At 34.0% G+C, this 25,240-nt stretch overlaps 3 protein-coding genes across 5 annotated transcripts; all 3 read right to left on the reverse strand.

Annotated features, from left to right (window-relative positions):
• Positions 1-3,219: 3,219 nt before the first annotated feature.
• On the reverse strand, positions 3,220-3,978 carry LOC111378394. Its single transcript, XM_023001587.1, has one exon. The coding sequence runs from the start codon at positions 3,976-3,978 to the stop codon at positions 3,220-3,222; it is 759 nt and encodes a 252-aa protein (XP_022857355.1).
• A 148-nt stretch (positions 3,979-4,126) lies between these two features.
• On the reverse strand, positions 4,127-6,702 carry LOC111378391. The gene is made up of 3 exons (XM_023001584.1): positions 6,316-6,702; positions 4,748-6,101; positions 4,127-4,663 (listed from the first exon to the last, which is right to left on the reverse strand). Exon 2 carries the CDS (start codon positions 6,040-6,042, stop codon positions 5,293-5,295), a length of 750 nt encoding a protein of 249 aa, XP_022857352.1. The 5' UTR covers positions 6,043-6,101; positions 6,316-6,702; the 3' UTR covers positions 4,127-4,663; positions 4,748-5,292.
• A 131-nt stretch (positions 6,703-6,833) lies between these two features.
• Positions 6,834-17,271, reverse strand: LOC111378390 (ubiquitin carboxyl-terminal hydrolase 24-like). 3 transcript variants are annotated; one of them, XM_023001582.1, is made up of 8 exons: positions 16,912-17,271; positions 15,444-16,106; positions 15,247-15,314; positions 15,021-15,143; positions 14,233-14,477; positions 10,668-10,807; positions 9,192-9,368; positions 6,834-7,378 (listed from the first exon to the last, which is right to left on the reverse strand). In XM_023001582.1, exons 1-8 carry the CDS (start codon positions 16,927-16,929, stop codon positions 7,190-7,192), a joined length of 1,623 nt encoding a protein of 540 aa, XP_022857350.1. In that variant the 5' UTR covers positions 16,930-17,271; the 3' UTR covers positions 6,834-7,189. The 3 variants fall into 3 exon arrangements, with proteins under 3 accessions (XP_022857350.1, XP_022857349.1, XP_022857351.1); XM_023001581.1 differs by having other exon boundaries at positions 15,021-15,170; XM_023001583.1 differs by lacking the exon at positions 15,021-15,143.
• Positions 17,272-25,240: the final 7,969 nt, after the last annotated feature.

Genomic DNA, 25,240 nt, shown 5'->3' on the forward strand with positions numbered 1-25,240 from the left:
AACATGGGCTAACATTAGAAATTCAAGATCCATTAACATAAATAGAATAACAATTATGAGTTGATAGTAATAAATTTAAGTGTAGTGTGAGGATGCGAAAATGTAGCAAATTTAGGCATTATACGTGTTTTCATTTGATAGACCATCTTAAAAGTAGAAGTCTCGTTTACGATGACATATCACGTAGACACCAATGGTGCTACTTATTCAGGTTATATAGCTGTTTGCACCTAACAATCATATTTCTCTTTCATTTTCTTCTACCCTCTAATTTGGTTCATAGAAGATGGTGTTCATTTGTACATTGCCATTGTGTACACAATTAATTTGGTCAGTGTGAAGGGTTGAAACAGTTTAATACATGGCATGAAATAAATTAGGGAAAATTGCAGCCGAGGTATCAAACATTTCGTTTATTAACAGACTTTGCCCAAACTTTTAGTTTGTGCCAACGGAGATACCAAACTTTTAAAAAATGAGTGGGTTCCGTCTGTTTGAACGCCAAAACCGTCAATTGACCCCTCTAATGATATTTTCAAGAATTTTCTCCAAATAAGTGAAGGGCAATCTGGCATTACACACATTTTCTTCCTATTATATACTTCACTGTTTATTTCCCTCCATTTCTTTAGGGAAAATTGCAATCGAGGTACCAAACATTTCGTTTATTAGTAGACTTTGCCCAAACCTTTAGTTTATGCCATCGGAGATACCAAACCTTTAAAAAATACGCAGTTCAAGTCCAAATTGACGGTTTCTGTCTGTTTGACCGTCAAAACCGTCAGTTGACCTCAAAAATTAAAAATTTAATAATTGTAACCAAATAAGGCAAGGTTAAAATTGTAACTTTATAATTTTAAATTTAAATATAAGAAATAAATAAAAATTATTTAAAAAGAAAAAAAAAACTAATCTCCATCTTCAATCTTCCCAATCCCCTTACCCCAAAAATCAAAACCATCTCCAACTGGTGGCGGGGGGTCGGCACCACCCCGGTGCAGCCGGCAACCGAGGAACAGTGAAAAATCCAACCAAATTGAAGATTATGAAACTGATACCCTAACTTGGCATCTTTATGCAATTTTGTACAGTGCTACAACTAGCCATTTCACTCACACTCTATCTTGTCATTTCACTGCAATTCTGCCATAGTCAACCTCACTGCAAACTTTTTCTTTTTACCCTCTTTGCACCAAAATCCCCAGCTATTTAACCCTCTTTCCCCCTTCTCAATCCCAAATCCGTCGACCAAGCATAAACAATGAAATTTGAATTCTGGGTTTGTTGATTATTTGGATTTTGTGGAATAATCTGTCGAAGTATGGTGGCACCATCAACGGTGGTAGTGATGAGACGAAGGAACAACAGAGGTGGCAGTCGGAAGAAGAAGAAGGCAATTTTGGGTTTGGACTTGGTGGTTCCTAGATGGGATACGGCGAAGTCGCCAGGGCGAATGGACGCAAGCACGGCACAGCGGAAGAGGGCGAGATCGTCAAAAAAATCAGATGGATGGTGGTGGTGCAATGGGTAACGATGTCCGGGAAGGGTGGGTTCTAGTTTTTTTCTTTTAGGGTTTGGGTGGGATGGATGGGTGTGGGATGAGTGAAGAAGATGAAGTGGATTTTGTATTTTAATTGTTTTATTATAGGAAATATAAATTTACCGTTTTAACCTTTTAAAATTAGTCTAATTTTGGTTAAATTGTTGACTTTTGGTCAACTAACAGATGAACTAACAGTTTCCGTTAAGTTGGACTTCAAGTGAGTATTTTTTAAAGGTTTAGTACCGTGGTTGGCACAAACTAAAGGTTTGAGCAAAGTCTGCTAATAAGCGAAAGGTTTGGTACCTCGGATGCAATTTTCCCATTTCTTTAACACTATATTACCTCCTTCCTTCTCTCTCACGGGTAGTCAAAAAAAAATATGTATATCAGCACGCACATGGAGTTGAATCTATGCAGATGTGGTTTCCCGGTGCAGATGAAGACCTCGTTGATAAACCTGAACCTGAACCTTGGAAGAAGATTTCTCACTTGTCCTCGAAGCCAAGATGTGGGTGGATGCTCCTTCTTTATGTGGTGTGACCCTCCAATGTGTGAGAGATCGAAGGAACTGATTCCTGGTTTATTACGAGCTAGGAGGGAAATGGAAGCTAAAATCAACACCCTTCAAGCAACAAGACCAAATGGGTGGAAGATCTGGCTCTTCGGCTTTGTGTGTGGAGTGTTTGCAAAATGGGTTTGTTCTTAAGTATGTAGGGTCAAATTGTAGGATTTTAGTATTTAGTTCCAGAAATTTGAGTTTAGGGTTTCGACAAGGAGCCATGTGCTAGATGTTGTGAACTGCATATGTAAAAAGGAAAAATTGTGTTGTACCTTTTTACTTGAAATGAAGTGCCCCGTTTTTCTTGTACTTAATGCTGCCTTAATAGGTGATAACGATCTTTTACTGACCTCTATGTAAAATGCGAAATTAAAAGAGCTGATTACAATCCAAACTTATTTGAAAAAGGTGCAGTATAAGTACCAAATTTTATAACGATTCACAAAATCAATACCAAACATTTTCTAATGGTTTCAGACAGAATACCAAACTTTTAAAAACATTTCAGTAAAAGTACCAAACGTTTGATAATACTTTCAGATGAAGTATCAAACATTTTCATATATTTCCTAATCACCTGCACATCAGATCTTACGAATACAATTTCAGAAACTAACGACAACTAGCAGAAACATAATGCAAGTCATTCGACATCAACATTATCATCACATTCAATAATTTCATCAGAAATTCCAGTTACATCTACAAAATAACAGCATTGGAAGCACATATTTCCAGTTCAGTTTACAAAAAATCACAACATTTTCCCAAAAAAGTAACTATACAAGAGAAACCACATGATGTTCAAGATTTCGATCCTCTATTGTTGGACTTCTTTGTCTGTGACTTGGATGTTTCCGTTGAATGTGTTTTTCTCTCCCCTTAGCTGATCTGGTATGTGTATCCTTTTAGGACTCTGTTTGTGTGGTTGGTTGAGACTGTTGCTGTGAACTATTTTCACCAGGCAGTGCCCCCTTACAGCTTCTTTTGTTATGTCCAGACCCTCCACAGCGTTTATACGTCATCTTCATGCCAGTCATTCCCATCTTAACTCCTGTAGGTGGCTTTGCCTGTGACCTCTTCCTTATTTTCTGGGTCTGCCAGCCTGTTTTCTCTTCTAAGGTTGATTGAGAGGATGCTTTCCCAATTCTGGCCACAGTTCAGGCCCTGACATCGAGTGGATCACTGGGGAGTAACACTTAAGGTATGTTTCCTTGCTATACCATGGGTCGATGTACTCATATATGCCAATATCCCTTGAAAGCATGCCTGATATTGCATGGGGGCATGGTATTCCAGTGAACTGCCATTTTCTGCATGCACATGCATGTTTTGTCAAGTCAACACTCCACCTCAAATCGTCTCTGCTGCTTATCTCAAACTTATGGTTGCCTACATAGAGTGCCTTCAAGTACCTTGCCTCAGAAGTAGCATTCTCAATGATTTTCACAATTCTTGGCCCGAATGCATGATCCCACCTCTGTGCTGCTTCCCTTTTTACATTCATCCTTATCATTTGTTGATGCCAAATTTTCTCTAGCATCGAGATGATGGGCCTATCTCTGGCAACAACAATAGAAGAATTGAATGCCTCACACAAATTATTAAGAAGAATATCACATCTCGAATGCTCTTCAAAATGGGATCTGGTCCACTGGGAAGGAGGTTTTTCAAGGAACCAGTTGTAAGCCTCTTCACTTATGTCTTTTAACTCATTCATTGCACTCTTCCATTCTGGCACTGTTGTTGCCCTTGCTGCAGTCCAAAATAGGTTCTTAAGGACCAGACCTTTGTGTGCCAAGGTGAAATTGCTATAAAGATGTCTAGCACAACACCTATGTTCTGCTCCTTCACAGTATTGACTTATGGAATCCATCAAACCCTTTTGTTTGTTGGAAATGAATGTCCAAACTCAAGGGTTGTGCATCCCTATGTCATGAACTAACAATTCCATGAACCATTGCCAATTTGTTTTGTTCTCTGCATCCACAACTGCCCATGCTAACGGGAACATACAGCCTTAAACCCTTCCTTACAAGCCCCTATGCAGACAGATGTACAATCTCTTAAAAGTATGTCCCGAGCCTTCGATTTACACTGTACTGCCTGGATTTATTCTCTTCAATTCCTCACCGTAATCCCATAAAATTTTTTACTGCTAAGCTACAATCACATTGATAATTTCTGCACATTTCGATCTTGTCCTGTAGAACTGATGCTTTGAAATCTCAAACATGCAGTCCTCTTTCACAGTCTCCATAAAACTACTCATTGGAATGTTGGGATCAGACTAAATTTTCTCACGTATTTCTTTGCCAGAAAACCTGAATTAACCCTTTTATTTTGCCACACCATGGTACATGTGTGCTTATCTACCAATGTATATATTCTAAAACTCTTGTCGAGTTGTTGGTACGCATACAGAACCCAAGGGCAATTATCTTGACATCGAACTCCCAACTATGTCCTCATATTTTTCACGTATCTTAGTTGCCTAGAATTTTTGACTGAGTATTGAACTACTGCATTCCTTAGAATCTTGACGTTGTCGAATTTCATCCCTGGCAAAAATGAACATAGCATACTATCATAAATTTCTTCAATCAAGAGAACAATGTACATGTTAAACAAAACAAATGCTTTACCTAGCTTGAATTGTGGATCATCCATATCGGTTGCAAGGTTAAACCAGCACACATTCTTCCTTCTAGCAAATGATCCCTCAACCTCCGTATCACTGGGTAAGCTTCTAAGCTCATTGGAGTCTTCATAGTCTGCTCCAGATTCTTCCCAGCAGCTGCCTTACCTTCCTGCTCATCCCTTACACCTTCCTGCTCACTCCTTACACTAATGTCAAAACTTTCACTCAACCTGAAATATGTGTTTTCATCATTATCATCAACAACAATATTTTCTTCTTGCTAGTACTCCGTTCCTCTCCCAAAATACCCTCCTCATATTCATCATCTTGCTCAGGATCATCATGTTCCACACCAGTTTCAACAACCGGTATGTCAACATGCGGTTTATCAAGCTCCACATCAGTTTCAGCAACCTGCACCTCTGGTTCGACATCATGCAACTCATGTTCAGCAGCCTACACCTCATGCTGAGCCTGCTGTTGTGGTTCAGAAGCATGCACATCAATTTCAGCAGCCTGCACCTCTGCTTCGGCATCATGTTCAGCAGCCTACGCCTCTTGTTCAGCAACATGCAACTCCTGTTGAGCCTGCTGCTGTGGTTCAGAAGCATGCACATCAGTTTCAGCAGTTTGTACCACTGTTTTAGCGTCATGCAACTCATGTTCAGACCTCAGCTGTGGTTCAAAATTACGTGGTTTCTCTGGTTCAGCAGCATGCACTTCTGGTTCATGTGAGTCTACTTCAGCCCTTATAAAATCAACCTCTGTATACTCATGCTCTGTTCCATGCACTATAACCTCTTCGACGTCATCTCCTGTAAGGAAAACTTCCTCTTCACCTGCTTCCATGTCATCTACTTCATCAACTACATACACGTCATCACGTTCTACTGATTCATCATAAATCTCAACAGCATAGCATGATTGCTGCTCATTTAATGCTTCACTAGACTTTTGAACCTTCACCAACTCCTCACCAGTCTCACAATCAAACACTTGAACATCCTTTTGTTCTGTTTCATCCCAAGGCAACTCCAAAACTTCAACTACAGGCAAGCAATACAGTTTAACTGTCCTATTATCACCAAGCCACTTCACTAAGTTCATGAAATCTAAGTCTTTAACCAACCAAAATGAAGCTTCACTCATTCTTTTCTTCTCCATCTTGTACAGATATCTAATTCTATCAGAATATCCTAACATCTTCACGGCATTGTTCAAAAGAAATCTATTGAAGAAATCAAGGTCGATATAGTCTATATAACTTATTTTCCCATGCTCATACACAAAATTTCTCATCTTCTGAAATAAAATTCCACCGTGACAAAGCCGTATGCTGAAGTACTTTGAATTTTCCTCTGAAAAAACATCGAAAAAAATGAAGTTAAGCCCTAACCCTTTTCAGTTCGAGCAACGAACATGTACAGAAAAGATAATATACAAGCATTACGCTCTAATACACCAAATCACTTAAATTTTTGAATTTCCCAGTACGTGAAGACAATCGAATAGGTAAACATCATAATCATACAACTTTACACCGTAAACCCAAAAAAAGGGGAACACACTTACCATGCACGGGTTGGGAAAGAGAGCCTCGAATGTGGACTACAATGTCCACTGAATGTTCGCCTTCTTCAACGTATGTTTCGTCTTCTTCGTGGGTTTTCGCAGGATCTATAGTGGATGGTGAGTGGAATGAAGTTGCAACTAACGTGTTTGTTGTTGAGGAGGGAAATGTGTATAATGCCCAAATTGTCCTTCACTTATTTGGGAAAATTTCTTGAAAATATCATTAGAAGGGTCAACCGACGGTTTTGGCCGTCAAACAGACGGAAACCATCATTTTGGACTGGCCCCACTCATTTTTTAAAGGTTTGGTATCTCCGATGGCACAAACTAAAGATTTGGACAAAATCACCTCAGCTGCAATTTTCCCAATAAATTATATCATTTTGAGGGAATGGAGCAATAATATGCGTTCTATAGTAACAAATTCACAAGCACTAGAATACAAGATAAGGGAGAGATCACTTATCGACTCGACTCGGCTCAGCTCGAGAGATTATGCAAATCCCTGGAATATCAAATATAATTAACATTCCCTATTATCTTACACTTTCTATTTCACAAACTTGCATAAGAGCATGTACCATACAAAAAGTTGAATATCCACACAAGCATATCCAGTCACCAGGCTGACAAAAATAGCATAGCATAAAAATGACAAAAAAAAATCAAAATTAAGTGACAAAATTCCCATAGATTGTCTGTTGTTGACCCTAACCGATACAGCAACTCTCGACCAATAAGAACATTCAGATTTGGAGGAACTCTGCTTGAGGGAGGCAAAAGCAGTTTGTGGAAACCATTCCACTTAAATTGTCTCCGTTTCATGTTAACACCACACTCGTTCTAGAGAATTTTGGGATGAAACTTCTTGTCTTTATAATTGTTTATAGAAGAGAACATAAGCCTGGTTGTGCAACACTTTGCTGGTGCTAACTGCAGTCACTGATGCGTCATCAAACCGTAACCATTGGCCATCAGGGTAAATAGCATCAGCTGTATAATGCCCTTTTGAGGCTTCACTGCCATGGTGGGTTATGGTCGATACAAGTTCATATCTTCGGCCCTGCACACCAAACAGAAAATATTCCAAGTAAATTTAGATATGATTTAATCAAAATCTGGTATTCGGTGTTTCCCATCGAAGAAAAATAAATTTCACAAAAGTTACATTTCTTTTAAAACTAGGACAAGATCACCAATTAATATTAGGGATGAACAATGAAACTGCCAAACCGTAAAACCAAACTAAACCAAAACCAAACAACTTTTTTTGAAACTATTTGTATGGGCCCACGTGAATTCGTCAACGTTATGGTTTTGAACTGAACTAAACCGCTTCAGAATGATTTTGTTTAGGCTTCAATCTTTGCAAACCGCTTAAAATTGCCAAATCGTTTACCAAAAAATGGAAATAAATTAATTTAGAATTTATCCAACTGAATTAAAATTGTACACATTCAGATTAAAAAAAAATACATCTATATTAGACATAATTCAAAAATACACCTATGTTAGACATAATTCAATTAAACTCAATACCTAAATAAATAATAATTTATCCTGATTAATTAATTAAATCATACCCACCTATCATCACAATTGTAAATGCAAAACTCTCAAATTGGGTAAAGTGTTGAACAACTGCTGCTGCTGAATCATATGCATCAATCGTCCATCAAATTAAATAAACAATTAAATCTAGATTTTAATTCAAACTCACATATTTATTTTCCTTCTATTAATAAATTTCTCGAATTTCAACTAAATTTTCAGGTGAGTTTATGCAAGTTTTCTTATTTTTGTTAATTGTTTGCTATATTTCATTGGGAGTCATGTTTTTTTTTTTTTTGTTCTAATTTGCATTAGACTCCCTTGAATTGTTAACACACAATATTTTTTTGTTTTTTGCATTCAATTTTCTGGTCAAGTGACTCAATTAATTATTTACATTTCAACTTAATTTCTAGATTTTATTGTTAATTGCTAGAATAATTTGATTGGTTACTTAAATGATCATTTTAAAGATTTGACCGACGAGCTTTTCAACATATTACTTTGGTGAAAATTGAATATAAATAAATATAAGGATGTCCCCGCAAATTGCTAAAAATATGTTAGATATTTAATTTTCACAATTATTTTTAAATCTGTATTTTCTACTAGTGATTGGATGCTTGATTCCTTTATGAGTTCATTGAATGCATATACGGGTGAGACGTTTGATTTTCCCTAAAATTTGGTTGCATAATAACAAAGAATCTATATTGATTCGTCAATATTTGGATAATGTAAAAACATTGGATGATTCACAAAAGTTATAGAAAGTATATCGCATTTGATCTTTCCATTCATATTCTTTTATTATTTGTTTTATATCATTTAACTAATTAATGAATCTATGTATATTTTTATCTTTATGAAGAGAATAAACCATGTGTTACAACTGCAAATCTTACACCAATTAGTATTGACTAAGATGTTAAAATGTTTATATCATGTCATTGCATTATAGTGATTAGAATTATGGAATTTTGGTTTATAATATTTTTAATGATATTTTTAATGTTTTTAACATGAATTTTAGACTAATACTTATGGTTGAAGTCATTTGATATATGTAATTTTTTTCTTTGTTAAACCATAGTTTTAAATCAAACCAAACTGAAAGAAGCAATTTGAAGTTATTCGATTTGGTTTGAAAATATTTCAAACCACTTTAAGTGGTTTGATTTGAAAATTGGTCACAGACCGCCCAAACCGAACCATTTTCATCCCTAGTTAATATTGTTGAACTTTCTAGGATTCCAGAAAATCCAGGAGACCTACATAAAGGAGAAATTAAATAAGAAATTGAAAATGATATGAAGGACCATTACCTCAGTGGTTGGGGAAACAAGCAGATCACGGTTTAGCATTAGTTCAAGAGGAAAGTGCACTGCCTTGTGTAACTTAGTGCTTCCAGAGCTTCCATAACGAAAACGCATCAGATGTAATATCATTATCTTGGGAAGTGATTGTATGTTGATAGATTTTCGGGCCGTCACAACTCCAGCCTGAAACTCAGTATCATCATCCACACTATATCAACCACAACCAAGCTCACCGTGTACAGATTTTCATAAAACACAATTCATACTACAAAACATATTCAAATACTCTTGAACATATGCCATGCTTCAATAAAAATTCTAACCAGATAGATTAAATTTAAGCAAATAGCATTCTCGAAATGCATAAATCAACAACCAAAATTAGGAAAAGGTTAACTTTATAATCAAATCATCAAAGCAAAAAACATGAGTAAAATCTTTCCATCAAACTCAAGCATTAAAATCTAAGACTCAATTGATATGCCATGCTTCAATAAAAATTCTAACCAGATTGATATGCTCTTGTTTCCACTTTAATTTTACTTATGTGCATGTTGAGTGATTGATTCAGGAGGAGAGGAGAGAGTTGTACACTGTCAATTCTCCTCCAGTCCTCTCATTTTTTTTTTTTCCAGGAATGAACTTCAATCAATGGTCGATAAATTAACTAAAGATTGGATAACAAGGAAAGTGATATGTTATATCTTCTCTCATGTTCCCCTCTAGCTTGTCTTCATCTTTTGCCAGAGTGATTAACTAATAATTCCATTTTCAACTTAATCTGGGTGGCTCCTTAACCCAACTGTGATAAAAAAATGAACAAGGCACCAGTTCATACAACATTATTAAACTATGTACTAAGTATGCATCTCAGATATAAGTAATTTATAAAGACAATGCGTGACAGACATGGCATGCTTAACCTGAAAAGCACATCTCACTTTATGGAAAGAACTGGCTTGTCCATAGGATAACTGACCACCCACTTATTAGATTTCAGTCTAGGAAGAATATGAATTGGATACCAACAAACAGATCAAATTTAGATTTCTCAGTTTGATTCAGAAAATATTTCCATTATTTCAATTTGTATATGCTTACAAGAAAAAATCATTTTGAAGTATGTGTGTCCAACCCCAAAATTACAGCCCAAATCATCTCCTTTTTGCTAAATTTTAAACACTTCTTACAACTTATGTAAATAGTACAAGCTAAAACTTGAACCAAACAAATAACTCTAAATCTTAAGTTACCATTGTTTCGCATCTTGGCTTAGTTCATTTCATATTTTTCACACTAACCAAATCAAAGTGAAAAATGAGGAGTTTATTTATTATTATTATTTTTTTTTTAGTGGCCAAACTTGTTAACAAATTGGGCAAATTAAGGTTCATAACACTTTCTGCAAAAGAGGTTTTGCAGCAAGATATCGGAGATATTGGCATATTATAATTGACAGTAAAATAAAATAAGATAACTTACCTTTCCCTTAGTCCGGTACTCATCAAGTGTTTCCGGGGCAGAAAATAAGTGGAGAGCATCTTCAATGGTATGCACAGCTTCAGGGGAAATGTCTAGATGGAGCAAAAGAAATGGCTGAACAGTGGCAGAGGCTTTGTTTCCTGTCCATAACATGGCCATTAATTGCATCGGTTAGCAAAGGAAAATATGGAGAGAGCCAATATTATATTTTTCTCAGCATTCTAGAAACCAGTCACTTGCCAAAACTAGCGTACTATACAAGAGGAACAATCAATCACACTTTGTTAGGGAACTCGAGATGTAAGAACACATCTTATATGATCTAATTGCACGACTTGTGGTCAAATGTTAATGAAATTTTGTTTCAGCTAGTTTTCAGTTGATCCTAGTTTCACTAAGGTGAATCCTGAACTAGGCTGAATAGTGGATAAGTTTTTGAAATACTTTAGTGCTCACTGGTGAAGGGAGTGAAAATATATTTGAGCATTCAATCTGATGTCAAACAACCACCTTGGAAGTTTTTTTATTTTTCCTGATTTCAGATGGAGATGCTTTAGAACTTGAAGAATCAAGACAATGAAGTTCAATTACCATTTGGGATTCTCATGAACAACCACCAAGAGCACTTTTATGCAAACTCATGGTATTCTGTGTGTTTCAGGGTTAAGGTTCTATAAGGCCATCAATTGAACAAGATGCATAAATGTGTTAGGAAATAGAAGAAGCTTCTTAAGGTTTTTATTTTCCGAAAATAATAAAGAGAGAAAACAGGACAATGGAAAATCTTGGCATCAAACCTCATCCTTCTCCCCTAGTGCACAAGAGATAGAAATCCAATACAGTCATCACTAGGGTCATATATTAGTAGCATAAGAATACTTTATCTCCAAAGGACCCCTAAACCTACCAGGATTCTACATTCTATTTGCAAACTTAATAATCACCTACTAAAACTAGTGTTGACGACTTAAAACTAAGAAAGACATTGCTGGCATGTTTAGCTAATCTTATAAGGTGCAGAGAAGCACCTTTTAAGCTTAGACAAACATGGTATAGGTGCCCCACAAGTGGAACCTCCAATTTCTAGAAATACTGGAAGACAGATTTCCTAAAATAAGCAAAATACGTCAGCTTTAAAAAGACTTCAAGCTAATTGGCATTTGGTAAATTATCCAATATGGGCTCAATAAAGAACTTGTAATATGAAAGATATAAGCCTTCCTGGGAGCTGAAAGGAACACCAATATTTTCCTCCATGTATTTTTTATTTAATCTTTTATTGTGCATTTTTCTCTGCCAGTTCCCAACCTCAAGCAAAGAAAATGCAGCTGAAAATGCAAACGCATTTATTCATCTCAGATATCACATCAGCATGGCCCACTCATTTTTGTGCTCATAGATACAAGAACGAGTTTCTTTCCAATTTCCTAAGGTGTTGGGTGTTATTTCAACTTCAAGAGTTCCATCTTCTAGGAAATGGTGTGCCCCTTGTTCAGTCAAATTCCAAAATAACACTTATTATCCTCGCCATAATTTAGAATCTCAAAAGATTTGAGACCAATCATAGGCTCTTTGAATTCTCAAGAACAGCATTTTTCACTTGAATCAGCATTATTTACTTGCCCCATCTCAGCAATAAATAACCATGCATCTTCAAATGGATGGCTTTTCATATCCACAAAACTGCTATTTGTTTCCTTAAACATAATGTTTCGTATCAAGTAAAGAAGACAAAGGCCTACCAAGAAGAATGCATGAATTTAATAACCCTCACATCACAGTATATAGAATGCAATACGGAGTATAAGCCACTAAAACAGTCCACAATTAGAAAGATTTAGAACATCATTGCAGAATATACTTGATGTGCTCAACTGTAGATGTCGGCAAAATACTCATAAAGCATGGGAAGTGTTTATAAACAGTTTAAATTATAAATAGGTAGAAATTATTAGCGGATAAGTGGATAGACTTGTGGGTCCATCAAAATGCATGGATAAAAAGTGGCTCAGGTGTTTACAAACATGAGCCAGCTACTGATCTTCCCTTCAAAGGCTAATTCTATTCTGAAGAAAAGAAAACTACAAGCATCATCCTCAACTCTTAAGTCTGAAAACTTGTCACAAGACTAAATGACATTATCATTTACTTGGACAGCTTCAAACAGGACAACATTAGAGACTTTCATCTTTATTTTGTTTTACCATCAACCTTCAATCACAAGATTAGCAAGAAAATTACAAGGAAAGCTTGCACATGGAACACATATAAGAAAACCTAACACATCTAGCTCGCAGAAGTTGTAGACCTATGCAAGGAAATGCAGCAACAATCATGCAACCTATCTGCTGGCATAAATTGAATCAAGTCTCAAATACACTAATGGAAGAATGAAACAGCATAATTAGCATACCGGCAGTTCAAAATGAATACCTTTCTCACGATTTCAGGTTTTTTCCCTAACTAATGTCTATTTATTTAAAATATAAGCTTCTTTACTTATCCATGAATAACATATAATGCACCATTGGGTGGTTGATTTGAATTTGTGGTACTGTTTTACCCCAATTGTGCAGATAAATGTTCTTAAAACAGGCCTTAAGCATATGATAATGGTGCCCATGGAAAAAAAATTATTGAGGTGCTCATTTATGGAAGTTACTTCACGTATCTAGATAGCCAGTGTATGAGGGGGTGGGGTTATCAAATTCATATGACAAAAGCATCATTTAGGATCGAATGAGTTTTTGTGATAAATGGTGGACCTATAGATTCTGGGACAAATTACATTTTATTCTGTCCCAGAGATAAAAAGGCCTCATATCTAATAGCTGACAAGAGCTGTCTTTGGAAGCAACTAAAGGAAGTGCCAAAATGCATACCAATACATTCGGATACTTCAATTGGTCTGGCAAAAAAAGAGAAGTACTTCCAAGAACCCGGGGGCCGGGGGGGTCCCGAAGATTGTTCGCATCCCTACGATTGTTTCACACCAATCGACTTTGGGGAAGAGAATACTCATATGTTATTTCATATGAAAGGCTTTTGCGTTTCAAGTGGTTACATTATTAGAATTACAAAGGGGAAATTTTCTATTTGCAAACACGCTTTGATAATCTTTCTGACCACTGAAAAGTCCTACATTGTCCTCTACTTCTTCAATTAATAAAAATGGAAGGGAAATAATCGCACCGATGAACACCTTGTCCTCACCACCAAATACAAGAACAAAAACGCTAAAAAACAAGAGCAAATATTAGCACGAGAATATGCCCAAAAGATACATAGTTTTGAGCAAATATTAGCATGAGAATATGCCCAAAAGATACAGAGTTTTGAGAAAATGTTAGTTCCACACACAAGTTTATACTAATATACGTTCCTTAAGATATATTATCCAACTTAACATACAATCATTCTAATGGATATTTAGCATACCATGATCAGCCATGTAAATATAATAATATTGCTGCACTCGAATGCCAAATACCCATGCATGCCAGTGTGTCTAACACCTAACAAAGTATGGAGAAATTGATGCCTTTCAATTACCATATGGCTTTACCTCTTGCCTTGACTACGCTACGCAGTTGTCCCCCAAAAATTGAACTGAGCTCTGAGGGAGCAAAATTTTGCGTTCTTGTAACAGCAGATTTATTCTTCGGGCCAACTGTCTCCCACTCGTCGTCCTCGGGTGTAGAAACAAAAGATGATTTTTTTCCATTCAAATTAGGTTGCCCCTCAAGCTTCAGCAATTCTTCGTGCATTTGATCCATGATGAAACTTAAAAATTCTTGTGCATCTTCTTGTCTGCGAAGAAATTTAAACATAGATGATGCCCATACTCCAATAAATGAGAACTAAACAAATGCAAAGCCGCATAAAACAACAACCATGTCAATTACTTCTTCCTGATACAAGGATACACATATAGCTTCCCCTCTAAAATTCAATGGAAAGACAATGCACGTCAGATAGACACCAACACAATTTTGGAAAAAGAGCACCAACATGCCACATCCCTGAATATCAGTTTTTTTTTTTTTTTTTTAAATTCATTTTTTAGTTTGTTACTTTGAAAAGTAAATTTATTTTTGTCAATTACAACATCGTGCCGTCAATGTATATGTACTCCCAAGGCGTTGGAGGAACTATTCAGACCTCTTTAGCTGTACAAAATAAAAAAATAGTTTGGGCGCGCCACTAGGCATTTCATATATGTTTCAGTCGCGGGCATTGGGAGGGTATTGGTGCATCCTAGCATGATATTTTAGAATCTAAATTCTTAATAAAAGTATCAGCAACTGGCAGAGAACCCCAACAGAAAAGCACAAATAATAAGGATCATCGAACCTTGGCCTTCCTGAAATGGTGCTGACCACATCAGGAGTAAAGTTCTTCAGTACCAGTTCAAACATAGAGGGACAGATCGAACTGCCCATTTTAAGAACAGTAGTAGAATCTTTCCTGTCCATCCTGGAACCCTTAGGCATGTCAAGGAAACTTTTTGATAAAAATATCAGCAAGTGAAAGGCTGAGAACCTCAATGGAAAATCACAACAAATAAGGATCAACAAACCTTGGCCTTCCTGAAATGCTGATGTCACCAATAAACTCGACAAATGCAGTTAATGTTGGATAGCCAACCTTAACAGAAAACAAAATGAATTTTTTAAGACTAGCACTTCCATGGAGTAAAATGTGGACAAAATATACTATTTGCAGGCTGTAATTTGGTACATTGAAAACAAATTAAACATGTGACAAAGATCAAACCTTTGGAATGTTACAAGTTCTTAGTCTCTGCAGAAGTTGAACAAATGGAGAACAGGACAAAAGTGCCTGTAATGTTGCATTAAGGAAGCATAAATTTCCAGAGTTGATTAGGCCTCGAGGTAGTAAATCTATCACACCTAAAACAGGTCCATCCTCCTTAAAATTGGCCTCGGATTGTGCTTCAACTGAGGAATTGTTAGCAGTCCCTTTTAACTTCCAGTGGGCTTCTTCATCATTCAATTTCAAGCTAGGGGATTTTATTGTCCCATTCTCATTGTCAGATACATGTAATCTGGTAAAAGCGATGTCATCGATTACTGCCTCATTTCCATTATTACAAGAATGAACGGATTTCCCAATAGTTCCATTTTCTTTATGATTTTTTGACAAGTTATCTCCAGCCGTTTTTGTTGCCAAAACTTCATTTCCCTTTTGGATATTAGAGGAATGTGAAGCTTCAGAGAGATGTGAGCCTTCAGGCTTATTTGGGAAGCCAAACTGTATGTTATCGATGCCACTAAAATTACCAAAAGTCAACACAGGCACCAGCTTTGGGGAATTGACTCGCGATTCTGTATTTCCCACTGGCTTTTCTGAACCGGTAGAATTTGGATTCAGCAAAGACCTAGTTTCATCTTCTGTGAATGACCCAAACAATAACACCTGCAGATGTGAAGGAAGTGGCATATTTAGCACTTCAAAATAGTAGAACATGTAATCATTGTCATATTTTTGACTAGAAAATGACACAATCACCATTCTTTACAAGGACCTCATTCTTATGGACTTATAGTGACAATACAATGTCAAACTGTCTCTTAGTGACAAACAATGACAAAAGCTTGAAGCAGTTGAATCATGAGCAATTCTGTGACCTTCTCAATGTTAGTGACATCAGCACACAATACACTGTTAGACATTGCCATAATTTGGGTCCGAAACAGAGTAACTTCATCCAACTTCTAAAAATACCCTTTTCTCATTTACTGATGAACTGGCCAACCTAACTCGAACACTAACTTTTTTTTACCCTGAACAGTTTAAACCGAATATGTAAATCTCTAAATACAACAGGGGAAAAAATGCACAAGTTAACAATGTAACTTTTCATCTTCACCGCCAAGAAGAAAGAGTTGAGTATTTTATCTCGGAGTCAACAAATATCATAAGCTCACAAGTCCAAATTATTACTTTTCAACAAAGCGCCACAAAAACAAGCAAACTACAAGCCAAAACAGCTAAATCTGCATAATTTTCACAACACTTGAATAAAAATTAGCAAGAATCCCATAACACACCTCAAAATTTCTTTCTTAACATCCCACTTGTAAAATAAATCAATTATTCAATATAACAAAAAAAAAAAAAAAAACATTAAAAATCAAATCCCAAAAATAAAAAATAAAAAAAATGAAGATAATTTAACAAAAAAATTAAATTAAATTAAACAATTAAACAATTCACTAACCTTGGAGGGGTCACTCATGTTCGAAAGTAAATCCAAGAAATTCTCAAACTAAGGATAAAAATATTTTGGGTGTAAAATAAAGAAGAAAGTGCATAGGAAAAATTAAGGTTTGATGAGGAAACCTAGTCGCAGAGTTGACAGAGCAAACAGAGAGTACTGAAGAAGACATGTGAGAGAAACAAAGCATTTAACAAAAGATTAGCGCTTCTAAGATAGAAGCATCGACCAATTATACAATAATAATGGAATTCTAAATAAATTGGGAATTGAATTTTGTTCTTCGTCTCCTCCTCGGTGTTGTGGTTTTAGGTTTAGCCGTTTAGGTTCTGGTTTTGGTGTTTAGGTTATTCATACGAGATAGGTGATGACTTGATGATTTTTATAAAATTCGTAATAATTTAATTTTTTTAGGGAGACATGCGGCGTGTTTGGTTTGAATTAAAATTTAATCAAGTCAAAATCAAACAATCAATATTAATTAAAGCTTTTATAGGTTTCACAACTTTTTAATCACACATTTCAAAAACTTATATCTAAAATATAATTTTAATCTCCACCAACCACCATCATGATAAATTCAGCAAAATGAATAAAACAGGAAACTGTTGTCTAATTATATGATAATTGTTAACGATTATTACCCTTATCAGAATACTTGTACAAGTCGTTTCTATTCGAGAAGAGTGTTTTATTCTCATTTTGCACCCTATAAATACGAGTTCATTGTTATAAGGATATTATGAGCTTGAATATTGATTATCCATTCTTCTCTTATATTGTTCCTGTTCTTTAGTTTTATAACATGTTTTCAACTCAAATGAGCTCATCAAATTAGAGAGAATTCTAAATCGTTTCGTGGTCTAATCTTCATAAAATTTAGACAAGATGTTCACAATGTTGACATATAGTTAATTATAACCTTAAAGTTTTGATTATAACAAACAAGTTAGTCTTATTTACTAACAAATTGAATCTAAGGAGGTCAAGATCTAAATCACAAACTCAAGAACTTAAGAGCCAAACTTCAAAGCATCAATGACTTGATTTTTTTAGATAAAGTGAAAAGGTAGTAGCACTTTAATATTTAGCAATGAATGCTTAAACTCAAAGCCTTAAACTCAAAATCCATCTATGCATTAAAAAAACAATTTTTGTATATTAAAAGTCATTCTAATGCACCATTTTAATCAAATATAAAAATAACTTTTAAAATGATATTTGAACTTGAAAAAAAAAATCTCTTACCTTAAAAAGTTAGTTAAAAATAATTTTCAGAAGCCAATGCCTTTCAAAACCTTCCAATCGGATCAAACGAGACAAAAACATAAAAAGACCGAAATTCCCGGTGGTAAATCGACCGGACGAGGCGGTCAACCGGTGAGAAGAGGTGATCAACAGCAAGTTTTTTAACGGTCCAAAATTTGATCGTTATGATATCTAATTTTTATTGAACGCACGGCTATATTGGTCAGTCGAACAAAAGGTTGTTGATCGGACAGGTCATTCGAACCTATAATATTTTTGGCATTTTGAACTATATAAATACCCCCACTTCTTGGATTTATTATAGAGGGTGTTTGACATTCATTTTTAAGGAAAAATGAATTTTAGAATAGTATATTAATGGAGAATGTGTAGATGAAAATTTTTTTATTTACGTGTAATATTATTTTAATGAAAAATGTGTGATTAAGAAGAAGAGTGAGAGAAAAATACATTTTGAGAAAAATGAGAATAGACAGGGCCATAACATTCTTTAAGATTGTTAAAATGAGAAATATTTGAGCAAAACTCGTTAAGCTTACATCTTATTTAATTATTCAAATATTTACTTTGAAAACTTTTAATTGATTAAATCAACTTTTAAAAATCATCATTTTCATCAAAGTTTCTCATATAATACGTGAGCCTCATTCGTTGCTATTTATTTAAGTGTTAGCCCATTTCTCTCTTATACTTAATTTGTATATGTTATGTATTAAGAGAGAAGTTTTCAAATTGTAAAATCATTTTTCTTTAAATTTGTGAGTCATATTGAGGCCCTAAAGCTTAATATTGTATAAGAATCGGTATTGCATGTTTTTAAGTCACAAAAAGCGTTGTAAAGGATTGGATTGCATCATAAGTTAAACAATATAATAAAAAATGCATTGCTCGTGCCGAAAAGCTTGGTAACGGAGGACGTAGATCATTACTTTAGATCGAACCTCCATAATTATATCGTTTGCATTCTCTCTATCCTTCTAATTATGGTTTTTTCATTTATATTTATTATTTGATTGATCTAGTTTTTTTTTTGTTGCTTATGAGTATTAATGAAACGTGTTCCTAATGTGATTGATTTAAGGCTATTTTTTGAAAAAGCCTAAAAAGACTAATTTACCTCCCTCTTGATTAGTTATTCTAGGGCTATCAATTGGTATCAAAGCAATACACTCATTTTAAAGATTTAACAATCTTGAATAATGGCTAACCACAATCTTCAAAATATTGATAGGCATTCTTTAAATTGTCCTCCTTTCTTTGATGTCGCACATTATAATTATTAGAAAGCTTTGATGTGATTTACATTCAATCAATAGCTTATATAATTTGGGAAGCTATTTAATATGGTCCTTATGTGCCTACAAAGATCATTAAAGGGATGGCAAAACCAATCAAACCATTCCAAACCTAGAGGAGTATGACGAAGATGACAAAAGAAAATCTTATTTAAATGCTAGAGCCAAAAATCTGCTTTATTGTGTCTTAGATAGAAATGAGTTTAATCGTATCAACACGTGCAATTCCTCATATGATATTTGGCATACATTAGAAATTACTCATGTTGGCACTAATAAAGTAAAGGAAACCAAAATTAATCTTTTGGTTAAAGAATTTGAAAACTTTTTCATGAAACAAGATTAACTTATTGTTGACATGATTAGTCGTTTCACCGATATATTTAATAGCCTCAAAGGTTTTGATTGTAAATTTACTAATAGTGAGCTTATTAGTAAGATGCTCAGGTCACTATTGAAAAATTGGAGCTCATTAATGATATTGATAGTGAATACCAAATATATCAATTCATATCCATTTGAAAAAAATTTATGGAAATCTTATGACTTATGAGCTCGACAATGCCGAAACTAAGGAGAAAACTAGGAAAAGCAAAGAGGAATCAAAAGAACCTCCTAAGCGCCAAAATGCTTTAAAATCGATAATTAAAGAAGGAAGTGAAAATATGAGTAATGAAGAGCTCGACGATCTAGTTTTTTTTTGCAAAAAATAAAAATAAAAAATGAAGAGGCGTTAGTAATAATTAGAGATTCCTAAAGAAAGAAGAAAATGGTGAAGAAAGAAACAAGAAAATTATTTGCCATAATTGTAACAAACCCGGTCATAAGAGAACCGAGTGCCAAACAAGAAGAGAAGTATCAAGAAAAAGGCACTCCAAGCAACCTGGGATAAAAGCGAGGATGATGATCATGATGAAGATGATAGTCAAGAAGAAGTCACCAATACGTGCTTCATAGCAATCGAAGATGGGGTAAATTTTATTGAAAAAAGTTCATATGATGATTTATCTACACCTATGACGAAATTCTTTAGGAATTTGAAAAGTTTGCCTTAAATCACTTCATTCTTAAAAAGAAACACTACTTGTTGAAAAATGAAATAAAGAAAATTTTAGAAATTCAAAATGATCTCAAAAAAGAAAATATTGATTATGATTCTTTGATTAAAGAAAATTCTTTTTTTTTTTAAAAAAGTTAAAGATCTAACAAAGATTATTTAGAAATTCACTCAATGTAAGAAAATTTTTGATTTAATACTTGGTGATCAAAAGTGTGTTCGTGACAAATGAAGAGTTGGATATAAACCATTCTTGAAACAAAAATCTTTCAAAAATGTATTTGTCTACTAAAAAAGAGACTACACTTTGAAAGTAACAACAAGTGGATTCAAGAGTCCATTAAAACTAACTATCAAGGACCCAAACTTGTATCGATACCAAAGCTAAAAAAATAAATTATTTTTATAGGTATCAAAGAAGATAAAAAGAAAATGGTTCTTAGATAATAGATACTCAAAGCATATGACCAAAGATAGAATGCTACAATCAAATTTTAAAAAGAATGATAGAGGCCATGTCACATTTGAAGATAATGCAAAAGGAAAAATAATTGGAATTGTGAACATTGGTAATCATTTTTTTTCCCTTCGATTGAAAATATTATTAGTAGATAACCTCGAACATAATTTGCTTAGTATTAGTCAATTATGTGATAAAAGATGTCATATGAAATTCGATTATACTAAATCCTTGATTAAGAATGCTACATCAAAATATATGATGTTTATAGGTAGCCAAAGTAAAGATGTTTATATCATTAATATCGAATATGAAAGTGGTGAAATTATTTTATCAAGTTTAAAAAATGATATTTGGTTATGGCATAGAAGATTATGTCATGTTAGCATGGATCTTCTCTAAAAAAAAAATTCAAAAATTATTTTGTCAATGGCTTGTCAAATTTAAAATTTAAGAAAGATAAAATTTGTGATATTTGTCAATTTGGGAAAAGGTGAAAAGCTCTTTTAAACCTAAACTATACCCTTCAACTACAAAACTACAACAACTTCTCCACATGGACCTTTTTGGACCATCTATAACTACTAGCTTTGGTTGTCTACATTATGCATTCGTTATTGTCGACGATTTTTCTAGATTTACTTGGATCCTTTTTTTAAATCTGAAAGAAGAAGCTTTGAATATATTTAAACATTTTTGTAAAAAAAATTCAAAATGAAAAAGGATACTCCATTACAATTATTAGAAGTGATCAAGGTGGATAATTTAATAATATCGCTTTTGATAATTTTTGAAATGAAAATGGATAGGAAAATAATTTCTCGGCTCCTAAAATTCCTCAATAAAATGGTATAGTAGAAAGGAACAATCGAACATTGCAATAAATGGCAAGGACTATGCTTAATAAAAATAGCTTGCCAAAATACTTTTAGGCCAAAGTCGTTAACACTGTTTGCTACATTGTTAATAGAGTTTTAGTTAGTTGAAATAAATCTAAAACTCCCTATAAGCTTTGGAAAAATAGAATTCCACATATCATTATTTCATAGTATTTGTTGCAAATGCTTTATTTTGAACATAAAAGAAAATTTGTAAAAATTTGATTCAAAATCTGATATTGGAATCTTTCTATGATATTTATCAACTAGCATATAGTCTTTAACAAAAAAACTCTAGGCGTTGAAGAATCTAAACATGTTACTTTTGATAAAACTAATACTCGTTATTGTGAAAAAGGTATTGTTATTGACGTAGAATTGGAAATTCGTTTCGAACAAATGAGTATTCAAGATCAAACTAAGAAAGATCCAAAAAATGAACACAAGAAAGAAGCAAATGTTCAACAAAGTGAAAATAGAATTTTCTGAAGTACCAAATGATCCTACACTACCAAAATAATGGAAGTTTGTTTCCTCTCATCCAAAAGAACTTATTATTGATGACCGATACAAAGGTATTACTACTAGAGCTTCTACTAGAAATCATTTTAATAGTTGTGCATTCATTTCTCAAATTGAACCAAAGAATTTCAAAGAAGAGTAGTTTGATGAATTTTGGATATTAGTTATGCAAGAAGAACTAAATCAATTTAAAAGAAATCATGTTTGAGATTTAGTTGCTAAACCAAATGATCAAACTGTCATTGATAAAAAATGAGTTTTAAGAAATAAAACAAATGAAAATGCAATAGTTGTGTGTAACGAGGCTAGATTAGTGGCTCAAGGTTACAATCGAGAAAAAAATCAATTATGAGAAAACTTTTACACCGGTTGTCAGGTTATAATCTATTCGCATGCTTTTTGCATTTGCTTGTTATAATGGATTTACTGTTTATCAAATAAATGTTAAAAGTGTATTTCTAAATGGGTCTATTCAAGATGAATTTTTTGTAGAGCAACCCCCGATTTTAAAGATCACAAGTATTTGGACTATGTTTTTAAACTTAGAAAGGCTAAAGCTTGTATGAAAGACTGAGCAAATTTCTATTTTTCAAATGGATTTTCAATAGAAAAAACGGATACCACCATTTTCATCAAAACCAAAAAGAATGATATGATTATCGTTCAAATTAATATTGATGGTATTATATTTTGGTACAACTAATATTTCTCTTTGTAACGAATCTTCCAAATGTATGAGTAAAGAGTTCGAAATTAGCATGATGGGAGCAGTATTCTAAAAAGTGTAATGCGTGACGATGCGTTGATGCCAAACTAAAGGCAATGTGAGATTAGGTGAGGCAAATGCGTAAAAAAAGTTAAATTGGTGCGCTATTTAGAACACTGGATGGGAGAACTAAAAATTTTTTTTGGACTCCAAATTAGACAAACTAATAATGGGGATATTCATTAGTCAAAATAAGTGTATTTTGGACATCCTCAAGAGGTTTGAAATGGAAGACTTTAAGCCTATGAACACTTCAATGAGCTCACCCATAAAATTGGACAAATATGATCAAGTCACTTTCATTAAGATAACAAAATATCGAAGTATGATCGGATCTCTTCTTTACCTATCCACAAGTAGACTAGATATCATGTTTAGTGTGTGTTTATATGCTAGATTTCAATGTAATCCTAAAGAATCACAGTTTAGTACTGTAAAAAAAAATAGATATCTTAGTGGCACTAGATTTCAATGTATTCAAACGGCACTCATTACGATTTACTTAACTATTCAGCTACCGATTGAGCCGGTTACAAAATTGATCGTAAGAGCACTAGTGGAACATGTCACATTTTAAGCTTTGCACTGTGTAATGGTTTAGTAAGAAACAAAATTTGGTTGCATTGTCTACCATCAAAGCCGAATATATCTCAATCGCTAGTTGTTGTGCACAAGTCCTATGGATGAAACAAACTCTTAATGAATATCACTTATCATTTGTTCAAATACCTATCATGTGAGATAACACTATTGCCATAAACTTAACATAAAATCCCATTCTGCACTCTCGAACAAAGCATATTCAGATTAGACATCATTTTCTAATAGATCATGCTCAAAAAGGAGATTGTATTAGACTTTGTGAATACGTAAAATCAATTGGCCTACATTTTCACTAAACCTCTAGCACTTGATTGTTTCTCACATATTTGAAGAGGTTTAAATATTTTTGATGAGTTCAAGATACATGGCTAAATTATATTCATACTATGTGTACTTGATTTTTTATATACTATATATTTAGTTTAGTATGGTGGGAAAAAACGGACAACCTCCAATTGACCAAAAGTGGTCAACTGAAAACCTAGAAAGTTTGAAAGTAATTAGCAAAAAATAAAATAAAAATGGACGACCTCTAGTTGATTGGGTTATTGGGAATTTCATTTTTTAAACGCTTCAAACCCTCATTTTTTTCACTAATTTCTCTCACTTTTCTTCTTCCTCTCCATAGATCTACCTCCAAATTCACCATATCCACCATTAATCTTCAAGATGAAGGCCCAAGAATAGATAACCAAGAAGGGAATGAATTGATTATTTTAAAATACTTTTTCGAAAATGATCGTAATGTTAAAAAAATAGCAAATAAATTAATTCGCAAGTAAGATAGCAAAAATAAGAAAGTAATAAGTAAAAGGGAAGAAAATGTGTATATGATGTAATTATGGCGGTTCGATCCAATCAACAATCTACATCCCCCGTTGCCAAACTCTCCATCATGAGTAAGGTCTTTTTCGCTATTGTTAGTTAACTTATGATGCAATCTAACCCTTACAACAATTCCGATGACTTACAAACAAGGAGCACTGATCCTTTTACAATGTTGAAGTTTTTCGGACTTCAACACAACCCACAATCAAAAAAGAAAAATGATGTTACGGAAAAGGCTTCTTTTTTAATAAATGATATGATCGCAATTAAGTATCAACACATAAGAAGACTATCACTTTCAATAAATAGCAAAGAGTACAACTCAAGTGTTAGTTGAAAAACTTCTACAAGATAATTGATTTTCACAAAGTTGATCAATCAAAAGTTTTTCAAGAAATAAATATTTTGATCATTTAAAAAGTGAAAAATAAAGTGGTGGAGATCAATAAAAGCTTTACTTAAATGCTCAAGGAGAGTTGTAGCAAAATGAGGAAGGGAAGTGGTATTTATAGCACTAAAACGGTCAAAAACTTATGAACATCTAGACGTATGATCCGGATGTTTGGTTGGGCTCCAGACAATTAAAAAACTAGCTATTTGAGTTAGAGGTAGAATGGTAAAAATGTGACCGTTGGGTTTCCAGACTTTCGGATG

This window comes from Olea europaea, unplaced genomic scaffold, assembly GCF_002742605.1.
Source record: "Olea europaea var. sylvestris unplaced genomic scaffold, O_europaea_v1 scaffold1811, whole genome shotgun sequence".
In the NCBI taxonomy this organism is placed as follows: Eukaryota; Viridiplantae; Streptophyta; class Magnoliopsida; order Lamiales; family Oleaceae; genus Olea; species Olea europaea.